Source organism: Microtus ochrogaster, unplaced genomic scaffold (assembly GCF_000317375.1).
Source record: "Microtus ochrogaster isolate Prairie Vole_2 unplaced genomic scaffold, MicOch1.0 UNK11, whole genome shotgun sequence".
NCBI lineage: Eukaryota > Metazoa > Chordata > Mammalia > Rodentia > Cricetidae > Microtus > Microtus ochrogaster.
Genome location: NW_004949109.1, coordinates 394667 through 410216, shown reverse-complemented (window position 1 = coordinate 410216; position 15550 = coordinate 394667). Strand labels below are relative to the sequence as shown.

At 42.5% G+C, this 15550-nt stretch overlaps 1 protein-coding gene across 1 annotated transcript in view; it reads left to right on the top strand.

Moving 5' to 3' along the window:
• Nucleotides 1-9446, top strand: part of Cdk7 (cyclin dependent kinase 7) — a 22118-nt gene extending 12672 nt beyond the window's left edge. The window contains exons 7-12 of the mRNA XM_005366563.1: nt 1425-1543; nt 2697-2796; nt 5911-5997; nt 6414-6563; nt 7993-8140; nt 9222-9446. Of these exons, the coding sequence (XP_005366620.1) occupies nt 1425-1543; nt 2697-2796; nt 5911-5997; nt 6414-6563; nt 7993-8140; nt 9222-9250 (633 nt within the window). The 3' untranslated portion in view covers nt 9251-9446. The remainder of the gene's footprint in view (nt 1-1424; nt 1544-2696; nt 2797-5910; nt 5998-6413; nt 6564-7992; nt 8141-9221) is intronic.
• Nucleotides 9447-15550: the final 6104 nt, after the last annotated feature.

Below are 15550 nucleotides of genomic sequence, written 5' to 3'. Positions count from 1 at the left end.
CTCTGTAGACCAGGCTGGTCTCGAACTCACAGAGATCCGCCTGTCTCTGCCTCCCGAGTGCTGGGATTAAAGGCGTGCGCCACCATCGCCCGGCCGAGAGGTCTTGATTTGTATTCAAGGATGGCCTGGGGTTTTTCATGTAGCCCAGGTTGGCCTCAAATTCTTGATTCTTCTGATTTCAACTCCTCATTGCTGGGCTTGCAGGTGTGTTTTACTACACCTGACTTTTAATGTTGCTGCTTAAGTTTAATTAAACTTTTTGTCATTGGTTAGTTGAGGTTTTTATTTATGTATTTTGAATGCATGTGTTTATGTGTGTGAAGGAGGGTGTGTGTCAGTTCTCGCCAGCCACTCTGGATTCTGAGAATAAAATTTAGATCCTGCTGAACCACATTGCCAGCTCAGTTGGTGGTTTTTGTTTTGAAGATGGGGTCTTCCCCTTTAGCCAAAAGTCTTAGTTAGGGTTTCTGTTGTTGTGAAAAGACACCATGACCACAGCAACTGTTAGAAGGAAACCTTTTTTCAGGGCAGGGTTTCTCTGTAGCTTTGTATACCAGGCTAGCCTCGAACTCACAGAGATCCCACCTGCCTCTGCCTCCAGAGTGCTGGGATTAAAGGCTTGCGCTAGGACCGCCAGACTATAAGGGAAAACATTTAATTGAAGGTGGTTCACTTACAGTTTCAGAGGTTCAGACCATTATCATCATGGCAGGTAACATGGCAGTGTACAGAATGACATGGCGCTGGCTAATTCTTGATCAGAAGACAACAGGAATTGGTCTGTGTGTTACATTGAGGGAATTGTGAACGAAAGAGACCTCAGAGCCCACACCACAATGACATACTTCCTCCAGCAAAGCCACATCTTCACCAAAGCCAGACCTCCTAGTAGTGCCACTCCCTTTGGGGGCCAGTTACATTCAAACTACCACCTCCGGGCTGCCTGTGTATTCATTATCCTTTGTCTTCACCTTCCTAAGGGCTGGGACTACAGTCTGTGCCAGTATGCCTAGTTTTCTTGTTTTAAAGTTAAGCTAACAGGAGCTGAGGCCATAGCTTAGTTAGTAAACTACATGCCTAACATATATGAAGTCCTGTATTCCAATCTTCAACATCACATTTGCACCATACACTGCAGTCTAGCACTTGGGAGTAGAGGTAGAAGCATCAGAAAGTCAAGTTTGCCCTTTTTCACTACCTAGTGAATTCAAAGCCAGCCTGGGCTACATAAGACTCTGAATCAAATAAATTAATACATAAGGTATGTAGTTAGGTAAGCTAGCTAAATGTATCATTATGCTGTTTTCCTCGAATCCTGCATAATTTTGCCTTGGCTATATAAGACTGTCTCAAATAAATAAATAGGCTAGCTAAATGTATCATTGTTATTTTCCTCTAATCCTACTTGATTTTGTTTGATACAGGATTTGAAACCAAACAACTTGTTGTTGGATGAGAATGGAGTTCTGAAACTGGCAGATTTTGGCCTGGCCAAGTCATTTGGGAGTCCCAATAGGGCTTACACGCATCAGGTTGTGACCAGGTGAGAACGCCTTAAGAAATTGAGAGTTTAGGTGTTAGGCTAGTCATCACAACTGAGCATCAGCTAACTTCTCTGAAATACCTTTGCAGAACTTGGGAGTGAGTCCCTGTTGGTGTCGTCTGAAATCCAGCCCTTCTTATATTAAGTCTAATTTGCCACAGTAAAAACACACAGCTCTTTCAGACAGAATCTAATTAACTCAGTCTTCAGATATATTTTTGATGAGATAGTGATTAACTTAACTATACCTTGAATCTCCGAATAACTCTTTTCACTCAGAAAAATTCTAAGTGGGGCATGGTGTCAAGCTCCTTTAATTTCAACATTGGGAGGCGGAGACAGGTGAGGTGGAACCAAAATAATAATAATAATAATAATAATAATAATAATAATAATAATAATAATAAAGAGTTAGGGGGTCAGACATGGTGTCTCACTTGAAATCCCAACACTTCTGAATGCAGAGGCAGGAAGATCAAAACGTCTAGGTATGGGCTAGAGAGGAGTTCTCTCCAGTTAAGAGCACTGCTATTCTTCCAGAGGTCCTGAGTTCCATTCCCAGCAACCACAGGGTTTCTCAACAACTTTCTATAGTGGGATCTGATGGCGCTCTTCTGGCATAAAGTTATACATACAGATATATAAAATAGTCAATAAATTTTAATTCAGGGTTTGCCTTAATTAGTGATCTTGAGACCGGACTAGACTGCTTAAGATCCTGTTTTCAAAAAAATAAAAAACAAGAAATTTAAGAAAGAATGAGACAAGGATTTGATGCATTTGGATTTTAGAAAAGTTATATGTTAGCATATTAATGGGAAAAGTGTAGTAGAAAATAAATTTTGGATAGAATTTCAGGAATAGTATTCTTGAGACCTGGCAAGGCAGGGTGCTTCAGGACTCATGGTGAGTGGTTTGTTCTAAAAATATGCAAGGATAGTTTATCTTTTAACAATTCGCTTTAGCTGGACAGTGGTGGTGCACGCCTTTAACCCCAGCACTCTGAGACAGGTAGATCTCTGTGAGTTTGAGGCCAGCCTGGTCTACATTACTGAGTTCCAGGACATCAGAGCTTCTTAGTGAGACCCTGTCCAAAAAGAACATTAGCCTTAGTAGTTGGATTCTCGTATGATATTTTTTCATTCTTTCCTAGATGGTACCGGGCCCCTGAATTACTGTTTGGAGCTAGGATGTATGGTGTGGGTGTGGACATGTGGGCTGTTGGCTGTATATTAGCAGAATTGCTTCTAAGGGTAAGTCCTAAATTCATGTACACGCTTAAGTACGGTTGATAAAATTCTCATAATTTTTTAGGAATTATCTTTTCATCATAATCCTACAACAAGAAATTGATAAGCAAAGTCAGTTTGTTAAAAGTTAGTTTCAACAGTTACTATAGTCCTAGGATGTAGGAGAGTGAGGCAGGAGGATCAAAGTGAGCCCAAGACTAGATTGAGTTGCATGGTAAAATTCTGTCTCACAAAACAAAGCCTCAGCGACTTGGGAGAAATCATGGTCATTTTCACATTGCTATGACAAAATACCTGACAAATCACATTAAGGAAGGGTGGCTTTGTTTAGGTTCACAGCCTTAGAGTATAGTCCATCATGGCAGAGAAGTCATGGCAACGGAAGAGAGGTAAATGCTCGTATCTACTCCCTTTTATTTAATCCTGGATCCCTGACCCTGACCTCTTTAATGAACACAATTTACAAATGTAAGCATCGTAGCTGGGTTGGGACAGTATCATGGCAGTCTGGAGCCAAGGACTAACAACAGAATCATCATAAATACGCAGTTAACAGCCCTGCTCCAGGGAAAGGTTTCCCCATTGCAAATGTAACAACTCTGCTCTGGCTGAGAAAGGTAGGGTTTCCCATGGAAGTTGTTAACAGCTCTGCTCCACTAGGGGAAAGTTTCCCCAGTACGTTCCACTTCACACAACCACAACCAAAAACCAAAAAGAAAAGAAAAATGAAGACAAACCTCTAAGCATAAGGGAATTTCTTTTTTTTTTTTAAATATTTATTTATTATGTATACAATATTCTTTCTGTGTGTATGCCTAAAGGCCAGAAGAGGGCACCAGACCTCATTACAGATGGTTGTGAGCCACCATGTGGTTGCTGGGAATTGAACTCAGGACCTTTGGAAGAGCAGGCAATGCTCTTAACCGCTGAGCCATCTCTCCAGCCCCCAAGGGAATTTCTTGTAGGGTGAAAAGGGCCAAGGAAAGAAAACACCCTGACTTGGCCCCAGGACCAGGGCTTGAAATCCCACCAATCCCAAGCCACTCTGGGAAGCCTCCCCAAACTAAGAAACCCCATATAAGCTCTGAACTCTGTTCAGTTTGCTGCTGTTTCTTACCCTAGAGGCTGTCACCCTCCTGGATTCTGCCTTCCCAGTGAATCTCTTGAGTGAGGTTTTTGGTTTTTTGAGACAGGGTTTCTCTGTGTTACAGTCCTGGCTGTCCTGGAACTAGCTCTGTAGACCAGGCTGGCCTCAAACTCACAGAGATCCACCTGCCTCTGCCTCCTGAGTGCTGGGATTAAAGGTGCGCACCACTACCGCCTGACTAAGGTTTGTTTTCTTGGTGATTGTACATTCCACCAGGCTGACAAGATTAACCATTACAGAGGCTGGTAAAATGACTCAGTTGATAAAATGTTTTCTGCACAAGCTTGAGACATTTCTGAATTCTTCCTACTAGAGCTTCTACAAACTCCAGACCCGTTAGAAAACAAATTGTTGATTGGGGGGGGGTGGGGTGAGAAGGTACAGAATCAATGGCATAGACAGCAGGAGTCAGGTAAAACAAAAAGCAGACTTGTTTATTCAGCAATGGGGAGAGCTTTATATACCCTCCTCCCCACACCCAGACTGCATTCGACCCAGTGATATTGCATGGTCACTCCCCCTCATTGGCTAGGCACGATCAGGACCTCTGACAGCACCTGTTGCTAGGCCCTCAGGTAGACTCCAGGTGGGCTCATCTCTCAACCTGGTAGGCCTTATCTTCCTACAAGTCACACATTAATTTGTTCAGGAACATTTAAAAATAGAAAATGTAATGGCTTACGCACCTGGGAGGCTGAGGCAGGAAAAATTACCTTGAGTTTGAAGTTGGCCTGTGTTACAGAGTGAGACTGTTCCACCCAGTCCCTCACTCACCACTGTAGAGGGATGGCGACAGTGAAAAGTTGGCTAATAAGTACTTGAACTAATCCTAAGAGTATCAGATGTAGGAGCCTAGGCAGTTTGGATGCTCACCCTACTAAACCTGAATGGAGGTGGGTGGTCCTTGGACTTCCCACAGGTCAGGGAACCCTGATTGCTCTTCGAGCAGATGAGGGAGGGAGACTTGATCGGGGGAGGGGGAGGGAAATGGGAGGCGGTGGCGGGGAGGAGGCAGAAATCCTTAATAAATAAATAAAATTTAAAAAAAAAAAGAGTATCAGATGTAAGCAACAGTCACTATTGCCCACCACTGAAATCATCCAGGGAAGAATTCCAGGGCTTGACTCTAGACACTGCTCAAAGGCATGGCCGAGGATTAGATGGCTGCAAAGTTGCTTTGAGTCTCTTCTGGTAACTTCAAAACTCAGCTTTTTGGGCGCTAGACTGATGACTCGGCACTGAAGAGGCCCCGAGATCCAGCACCTGGTTCACGGTAGCTCTCCATTTGATACCCTCGTCTACCCTCTGAGGGTGCTAGGCATGAATGTGGTACACAGATGTACATGCAAGCATTTGTTTATAATAGGAAATAATAAAATTTAAAAATCTGCTGTGTGGAGTGTGTTGGAAATCTGCTCTAGGGCGCCAAGGGAAGCGCTTCAAACTGTGTGTAGTACATGATGCGAAATTGCCAAAGAATCAATAAAGAATTGATGTATGTACCTGCTAGAAACTGCCCAGATTTGCTTTTTACAGAGAGGGCAGAAGGTGAGTTTGGAGCTGAAAAGCAATAAACCGATAATGGAAGTCAGTGCTTTTAACAGCTGTTAGCTCTTTCCAACCCTATTGACGTGTTTAATTGTTGCAGAGTTTGGCTTTTTGGTTTGGTTTTGTTGTTGTTACTGTTGTTTGTTTGTTTGTTTTAAATTTATTTATTGATGTATTTTATTTTATATGAGTGCTCTATTATGACAGAAGAGGGCATCAGATCCCCTTACAGATGGTTGGGAGCTACCATATGGTTGCTGGGAATTGAACTCAGGACCTCTGGAAGAGCAGCCAGTGCTCTTAACTACCCACTGGGCCATCTCTCCAGCCCTAAGTTTAATTTTTTTATTACAACATTTTATAGCATTTTTCATGTAATCATTCTCAATAACAGCCTTGAAATGTCTATTTCTTACTTTTAGGTTCCTTTTTTACCTGGAGATTCAGACCTTGATCAGCTAACAAGAATATTTGAAACCTTGGGTACACCAACTGAAGAGCAGTGGCCGGTAAGCCGTTCTGTGTTCTCTGAAGGTGGTCATGCTCTGCAAGGTGTGTTTGCTGTGTAGGTGTGCAGCTACATAGCTAGTGCTAAAGTGCCAAAGGACCAAGGCCTTCTCCATGCTGGATAAGTACTCTGTCACTGAACTAATTTACAAAGTATCCTCATAGATGGCCATGGTGGCATTTAATTATAATCAAGAGCTGTGGTGATGTTTTGTTTATGACCTAACAAATAAAGCTAAGCCACTAGTTAGCCATAGGGGCTAGGCAGTGGTGGCACACACATTTAATCCTAGCACTTGGTTGACACAGGCAGACAGATCCCTCTTTTTTCTTATGTTTTGCTTTTTTGTTTTGTTTCTTTGTTTCATTTCTGTCTCTAAATGCTTTACTTAAGTTTGAACTATAAATTTTCTTTCAGGACATGTGTAGTCTTCCAGATTATGTGACTTTTAAGAGTTTCCCTGGGATCCCACTGCAACACATCTTCATTGCAGCAGGAGACGACTTGCTCGATCTCATCCAAGGCTTGTTCCTGTTTAATCCGTGTGCTAGAATCACAGCTTCACAGGTACTTATATTAGGAAACTAAGGATCATCTTGGCAGCATTAGTAAAACAAAATTCAAATGTCTAAGATTTTCTAATAACCTTTAAATATCAGGAAGATTTATATCGCGTTGGGGGGGGGTATGTATTTGTGTCCTTTCCCCAAGTTATAAACACTGTCCAGGCTGATATTAAATTTTACATGTAAGAATTTATGCTTGCCTAAGGTGTGTATATGTGTTTACTCAAACCTGCTGTATTTCAGATGAGCATATTTTTTTGTTTGTTTGTTTTCGAAACGGTGTCTCTGTGTAGCTCTGACTATCCTAGAACTAGTTCTGTAGACCAGGCTGACCCGAACTCACAGAGATCTGCCTTCCTCTGCCTCCTGAGTGTTGGGATTAAAGATGTGTGCCACTACTGCCCACCAACTTTTTTGTTTTGAAAGAGAAGAATAAGAAGATGGGTGGATCCAGAGGAACTGGGAGGAGTTGGGAAAGGGGAAAGAAAATGATCAAAATACATTATACTGGGGGCTGGAGAGATGGCTCAGCGGTTAAGAGCATTGCCTGCTCTTCCAAAGGTCCTGAGTTCAATTCCCAGCAACCACATGGTGGCTCACAGCCATCTGTAATGAGGTCTGATGCCCTCTTCTGGCCTGTAGGAATATACGCAGACAGAATATTGTATACATAATAAATAAATAAATAAATATTTGAAAAAAAATGCATTATACTCTTAGAAAAGTCCGGATCTCGCCTCAGCCTCCCGACTACAGGCATGTGGACTACAGGCATGTGGCACCATGCTTTGACTCTGGGAGACATATCCAGAGTGATTAAACTACAGTGGCTGTTGGATAGTCCTAGTATATTATAAATAGGCATTAACTGACAAACTTGTCATTTGAGAGGAAACTACTTTTATAACGTTTGTAAATGCTGCAATATTATAGTCTAGTGGCTAATAGAAACCTTGAATAAATCTAAGTGAATTTTCACCCATTTGCTGTGGATTATTGTATTTGTAGTTCATTGGTTCCAGTACAGTCTGTGCTGTTGTTAGAAATATGAGAAGGGAGTGAGCCCTCCTCCTGCAGTAACAGCACCAGCCAGTTGTAGGATGCTGGATGTTTATCTGTAGTAGTTATAACTACATTCTTGATACTGATTCTTTGTTTTGGTACATGGGGTATTACATACTATTTTTAATGCTATCATCAATTTGGGGCTATATTTTCCTACATGCAGTACAAACATTAAAGCATTACTTTCGAGCTGGGCATGGTGCTGCATGCCTGCCACCCAACACTCAGAACAAGCAGGAGTGCTACAAGTGGGCGGCCAGCCTGGGCTAACGCCAGGTTTCACACCAGCCAGTGCTTCGCAGTTAGGCTTCGTCTAAAATAAAACAAGAGATGGACCTTACATTGGGTTTATTTTCTTTGAAAAGGCATTGAAGACTAAGTATTTCAGTAATCGTCCAGGGCCAACACCTGGATGCCAGCTTCCAAGACCAAACTGTCCAGCGGAAGCCCTAAAGGAACAGCCAAATCCAGCCATGGCAACGAAACGAAAAAGAACAGATGCCTTAGAACAAGGTAAAGATCCTCATTAGTAACCAACAAACAAACAAATGAAAGAAATGACATCAGAAAGCACTAAATAGCTCGTGTATAGCTAGTGACTGGAAGCCACTTAAGAAAATGGAGCCGTGTGCTGTTTAAACCCTCAACTGAGGATCCTTCAGGTCCTTTTGAGTAGACCTCAGTTGTGAGAAGCTCTCCTTCTTACCCTCACCGCTCCCCTCATAATAAGCTTTTGTGTGGCTGTCTGTGACTCTGCCATCTGTGGAGACCGAAGAGGCTTCAGATGCCAGAGCTGGCATTGCAGGTAGTGTACATGCACACTCCAGGGACCAAGTCTGGGCTCCCCGCTCTGGACGACCGCGCCAACTTTCTAGCCCTGGCACACACACCCATTGTGCCCCCCCTTTTGTATTTTTGTTTTGTTTTGCTTTTTTTTTGATTGTTTGGCACGAAGCCTCTCACTATGTATCTCTGACTGGTTTGCACTGTGTAGACCAGGCTGGCCTTATATTTACAAGATCCACCTCCCTCTGCCTCTTGAGTGCTAGGACTAAATGTATCTTCAGCATACCCAGCTTTTTCTTTTTTTCTTTTTTCTTTTTCTTTTTTTGATGGGGTATGTGTGTGTCTGTGTCTCTGTCCCAGATCTCTGTAGTAGAGAGTTTGGCCTCAAACTCACAGAGATCTGCCTGCCTCTGCTTTCCAAGTGCTGGGATAAAAGGCTTATGCCACCAATGCCCGGATAATTTTTGTTTTTGACTTTGTTATTTTTTTTAATTTAATTTATTTTTATGCATATGGGTATTTTATTTGCATGTATGTCTCTGCACCACATGTGTGCAGTACCTGTGAAGAACAGAAGAGGGCATCGGATCCCTGGAACTGGCAGTACAGGCGGCTTTGGCTGCTGTGTGGCTGTTGGCAGTTGGACCCAGGTTCTCTGAGAGCAGTGAGTGCTCTTAAGGGCTGAGCCAGTTCTCCAGCCTTTGTCCTGCAGTTCCTAAGTGTACTGTGTTAATGTTTAACAGGTGCTGTCAGTCAGCTAACGGCATTGGAATGCAGTGCCTGAATAACCTTTTTGTTTTCCTTTCAGGAATATTGCCCAAGAAGCTAATTTTTTAGTTACAGCCAACAATGGACAGTGTTTCACTGCTGAAAGAAATAATCCAAAAGGCAAATAATAGAAAAAAAATAGGGAACATTAAATGCTGTAGAAGAGAACTTGTAAATATTCTACACATGTAAAAATATGTAAAAGTATGGTTATTTTTATTAAATGTATTTTAAAATAAAATATTTGTGATTTATGATTAACATACAGAAATAAGTCTAGTTCTCTGAAATGTAATTCATAGTGCTTTAGGAGATCCTTAATATATAATGCTGGTTGTTCTGCAGCTCTGGATGATATACCACCTCAAGTTCATTAGTAGTAGTATTTAAAACAGAAAAATACTGTTAACAGCCGGGCAGTGGTGGCTCACGCCTGTAATCCCTGCACTCGGGAGGCAGAGGCAGGCGGATCTCTGTGAGTTCGAGGCCAGCCTGGTCTACAAAGGGAGTTCCAGGACAGGCTCCAAAGATACAGAGAAACCCTGTCTCGAAAAACAAACAAACAAAAAAATACTGTTAACAGTTTTGTTGGTACTAACCACTACCCAGACTAAGTAGACCTGAGAAGATAAAACTGACACTTCCCTTAATACTCTTCCACTTGGAATTCACTGTGATCCTCCTGCCTCAGCTCTTAAATTGTTTTGGTTATTCTGGCATGACCAGCCTTCTTAATACTTTCTATTCCATTCCTTTTTACTGTCCCCAAGGAAACAGCTTTGGGGAAATTTGTGTTTATCATTCCATGGTTTTATCTTGTTCCCTTCAGAGAACTCTGTCTCCCCTGTTAGCTTTGATCCTAGCGGGTGAAGGGGGTAGATCTCAGAGTTTCAGGCTAGCCTGGTCTGCATACTGAGTTCCAGGTCAGCAAGGGCTACATATAACATTCTCAAATAACAACCTTCCTTTCCATATTAATGGATATGAATCTAGTTACCATATAATAATGTATTGTAAATAATGCTATTTACCTGTGCTTTGTTTACAGACTGTTATTTTTCTATTGCTGATAAAATTTATCCTAAAAATAACATGAATGATGAAGCATAGTGGCTTATCCCTTAAATCTCAGGAGGCAGAGGCAGGTGGATCTCTGAGTTCAAGGCTGGCTGGTCAATAGAGTGAGTTTAGTTAGGGGTAGCTTAGTGTAGAGAGTTTTCCCAGCATATATGAGCCCCTGATTTCAGTTCCTGGCACTGTTAAAATAAATGACACAAATCTATGGGTAATAGTTCCTAGGTGAGATAACTAGCTAGCATGCTTCAAGTTCCTTAAGAATTTCAACAAGGCTAAAACAAGTGTTGGGCACTTTAGCTTTTATTTTTCTAAGTTACTATGTGCATGGTACTTTGTCTACATGTATGTCTATGTAATATGTGCATTCCTGGTGCCTCTGGAGGCCAGAAAATAGCATTAGATTTCCTGGAGCTGGACTGTGTATAGTTGTAAGCCACCATGAGGGTGCTGGAAATCAAACACAGGTCCTCTAGAAGAGCAAGCAGCCAGTGCCGAATTACTGAGTCATTTCTCCAGCCCCATACGAACTTCACGTATGGAAGGTTTGGGAGAGCAAAGCTTCACTCTTGTTCTGCATTTTCCTTGAGTCCCCTTGGGGGTTCAAAAAATAAGACTGATATGCCAGGCAGTGGTGGCACATGCCTTTAATCCCAGCACTCAGGAGGCAGAAGCAGGCAGATCTCTGTGAGGTCATTTTCAATCTGGTCTACAGAGAGAGTTCTAGGACAGATTCCAAAGCTTCAGAGAAACCCTGTCTCAAAATCAAAACAAAAATAAATAGATTGATATAAACTTCATAGAAGAACTGTACAAATTTATTATTTAATGTAAGTATACACAGGGACTAAATTTGGCTGCTCATAAGTGTTTGGCACAAGAGCCTCCCAAAGACATAGAGAACAAGTCAGGATTCGGCTTCATATCTGGGTGTGGTGGGCAGAGGCAGGTAGGTCTCCCTGGTTTCCTGATGTACATAGTGAGTTCTCAGTCAGCCTCAGGTCATCATGAGACCCTGTCTCAGAGATGACAGAGTCTGCTACTTATATCAGAAAAGAGTAGTAAAGAAAAAGTGCTAAGTCAGAATGGCTTAGTCCAGAGTAGTTAGCCTGAAAGGGAATTGGCCAGGAAAATAAGGATTAACAGGGCTAGTTATACAAATTCATGAGCTTTTTCATCCTTGATGCTGAAGATGCATCTTTTCATGGGAGAATTTCATCTCTTGCTTTTATTTACTTATTTTTTAATCTTATGTGGATGGGTGCTTTGCTTGTTTGTGTATCTCTTGGAACTGGTGTTAACATAGTTGATTTTTCTCATGGGCTGCTGTTGATAAAATTCCTTCTGTTGAGATAGAAACAATGCCTACCACCTCTTACCGTCCACAGACAGCCCAGAGTAAGGTTCCATAGAGTTCCCTCTGGGAGCCATTGAGCTTAGTAGGCTTACTCACAGAGCAGTGGGGGAGCCACAGCAGAAAGCCTGCACCCAACATGGATGTGACTCCCTGTGGCCGCATAAATGAGGACCCTCCCATATGCCCCAAGACCTATGTTATGTGCAGTTAGGGCAGAATCATGAGTGACTTCTAGGAACTGGTAGCTGCATACTCACTTGAAGGTCACATGACCCTCCCCAACCCCCCTTCTTCCAAGAGGGAAGGTGTACAGTCAAGCCCAGCTAGACTTGTGAAGATGTCGGCAGAGCCAGGCGGTGGTGGCGCACGCCTTTAATCCCAGCACTCGGGAGGCAGAGGCAGGCGGATCTCTGTGAGTTCGAGACCAGCCTGGTCTACAGAGCTAGTTCCAGGACAGGCTCCAAAGCCACAGAGAAACCCTGTCTCGAAAAAATAATAAAAGAAGGGGTGGGAGGCTGGGCTCAGGATAGGCAAGCTTGCTGGAGTCAAGTTCCCAACCCTGACACAGGGCATCTCTGTTACTTTTCACTCTAGCTCCAGGGAATCTGCTGCCCTCTTCTGGCCTCCTGTGGATCTGCACTCACATGCCCCACATGAAAATAAACTTTTTTATTTTTGAGGCAAGGTTTCACTATGTAATCAGGGCCTACCTGGCCCTTAACATGGTATTAGAGACCTGCCTACCTCTGTCTTCAGAGTTCTGGGATTAAAGGTGTACACCACCATGCCTGGCCCAAAATAAATATTTATTTATTTATTTTTTGTTTTTTTGAGACAGGGTTTCTCTGTGGCTTTGGAGCCTGTCCTGGAACTAGCTCTGTAGACCAGGCTGGTCTCGAACTCACAGAGATCCGCCTGCCTCTGCCTCCCGAGTGCTGGGATTAGAGGCGTGCGCCACCACCGCCCGGCTCAAAATAAATCTTTAAAAGAAAAAAAAAAAGAGTTCCTGACTTGTTACCTGTATAAAGATAAATTTACATATGACTTTAATTTTATTTTTAAATCTTTTCATGCCAGTACCAGGAGCACATGTGCAATTTATCTAATGTGCATACTTATTTATGAGGTCATAAAAATGTATGCATTTCTGTTAATGTTGACATTGTCCTGTTTCTGTGTAGTTGATAATTTGTTGCATCCACACCAGACATAATTATGCCTTCAAAGAGTTTGGAAGAAAAAAGTGATTTTTTTAAAAAATCCCTTTAGCACTTCTCTTCCTATGGTTGAATTTCACAGCATGTCTTGCACGTATTGATCATATCATTATCCCTTTTATAGCCTTTCAGACACCAAGTTGTCCAATCCATGAAGTATATTTTATCAAAGACTGAAAATAGCAGAAACAAGGTCAGAATAGTTTAGCTTCCAAAGCACTGAGTTGGTTGACAGCTACAACAAAAATGTAAATCTATCCTTAGTGAAGCGTGGGCGGTTGATGGCAGTGGAGCACACAGCTAAATCTGAGATAATAGTGCCAAAGGAACCTTAAAATGTGTCTTATCAGATTTTGTATTGTACACTTTCAGGTATGGTTGGCCTGTGTTGCCCAGGCTGCCTTAGAACTCATGATCCTCCTGGCTGTTTCCTAGGAGCTGGGATTACAGGTGCAGCCACCATGCCCAGCTTCTTCCCTGCTGGGTTTAGGGGGCTGCTCTGTGCAGGTATGTGGTCCTTTGTATCGTTATACTAAGCCAGTGTTTTTAATTTTTTTGTTAAACTTACGTATGTGTGCATATTCACGCATGCATACATGCTCCAGAACATGTGTGGTGGCCAGAAGACAGCTTGCAGGCGTTGGTTCTTTCACTATGTAGGTCAGAGGGACCAAACTCAGCTCGTCATGCTTGACAGCAAGCGCCGTCACCAGCTGAGCCATCCCACTGCAGACTTAGGTTTTAATGCCTTTTGGTTTGAAACAGGGGCTCTACAATATGTAGCCCAAAGTGGCCTCAAACTCTGCCTCCCAAGTGGGATTACAGGCATGCGCTACCACGCCAGGCTACTAATGGGCTTCTGTATTGCTTAGAGCCTTGATAACCATTTAAGATACCTGTGCTAGCCTTAACACACCTGCAAGCACTCCTGCCTGTATGCAGGGTAAGATCCTAGCTGGATCAGATACAAGCTTTGCAGATTTTTAACCTTTAAAAAAAAAAACAAACTTATAAAACATATATGCCTTTTTGTTTATAATTATTTTTCCTTCATTTGTAGATTTTTTTCTAGCAGAGAAATGTAGAGGTTATACAGTGTTCCTGTTTCATGTGTGTGACTTTTCTGTGTTGTGCACTTGTGTTTGATGTGTTGGTACGAGTGTCTCCCTGAATACATGTCACCGCCCACTTGAGGAGCTGCTCTGTGAAGGCCGTAGGTGTGCTTCACTGTTCCCCACAGCCCCACAGATGGCGTGAATGTGCCTTACTGCTCTGTGCCTGCCGCCCTGGGCGGACAAGGATGTGACCTCATCCCATGTTTCCACTGTGCAAGCACTAGCCCGACCTTTGTGGGACCCGTTATTTAAATCCGAATTGACTGAGTGTGAAATAGTCACTCTCTGCTGAAGTAGACGTACATAAGTTAGTGAGCAAGACTGTTACCAAGTCCTTCTGAGTGGAGGTTTTCTTTTGTTTGTTTTGAGACACGCAGTGTAGTCCAGGCTGCTCTTGACAGTCTTCCCTCAGTCTCCTGAGTGCTGGGGTCATAGACATTAAGTCACCCCAGTTTTGTCATCCCTCAGTAGTTCCCTATCCATGATAGCACACTGCTGGGTCAGAATCATGTGATGACTGTACTTTCCCTTTACCTGTCTAACACGTCTGTCCGTGACTTCAGGTAAGATTACCGCGTCCACAGTCTAAATGGACCAGAAATGTCGTAGTCACTCTTAGACTCTATCATGAGATATGATGTCCACTGGGGAGCAGGCGGCTAAAGTATTCTCTTTAATATTCAGCGTTTCATAATGAAGAAGTCTGTTACATTTCGCTCGGCAGGACACATGGTGAGAAAAGCAGTTAGGGGATTTTGCCATTTTCCAGCTTGTACAGTCCAGCATCATTGGGCTGTGTTGTCTAATGGAGCCACTGCTGTGTGTGTGGCCTGTTGACCGCAGTGTGGATATATAGTATATAACTTAGTAACCTGAGAGTTGACCGCAGTGTGGGTATATAGTATATAACTTAGTAACCTGAGAGTTGACCGCAGTGTGGACATATAGTATAGAACTTAGTAACCTGAGAATTGAAGTGTTCATACCATTTTCCAGTGATTTCAATAACCTGATGTCCAACTCTTTTAAAATCACATGGCAGGCAGGTGGGCAGTGGTGGCACACACAGGAGGCAGAGGCAGCAGATCTCTGTGAGTTCCAGAACAGCCTGCTCTACAAAGTGAGTTCTAGGACACACGGCACACAGAGAAACCCTGTCTCATAAAAAAAAAAAAAGGACCAAAACATGACAGGCAGAAGCATAAATGTAGCCTTTATCATGGCTCAGGCCATCATGTCACTTCCAGGACAGAATGAGAGAGCTGCTGAGGTAAATGTCAGCTTTGGCTACAGAATGTCTCTACTGACCAAAAAACTGCACTGAAAGGAACTAGCGATTAGTATGAAAATAGCGTTAAAATCCCACCATAACGTTACTGAAGAGAACAAGACAATCATTTCAAAATTTGGAATGGTAGATAAAAATTTCTGAAAATGGCAGATAGGGGTTCTTTAACAGTTGGTCCTAAGTATTGTTTATTATATTGATATTTATCTGACCTAAGACCCATTTATTTATCCTAAATAAATACTAGTACTATTATGTTAGTAAAGGGTTTTTTAAATATCTTTATTTTATTATTTATGGGTTTGTTTGGTTTTTTTT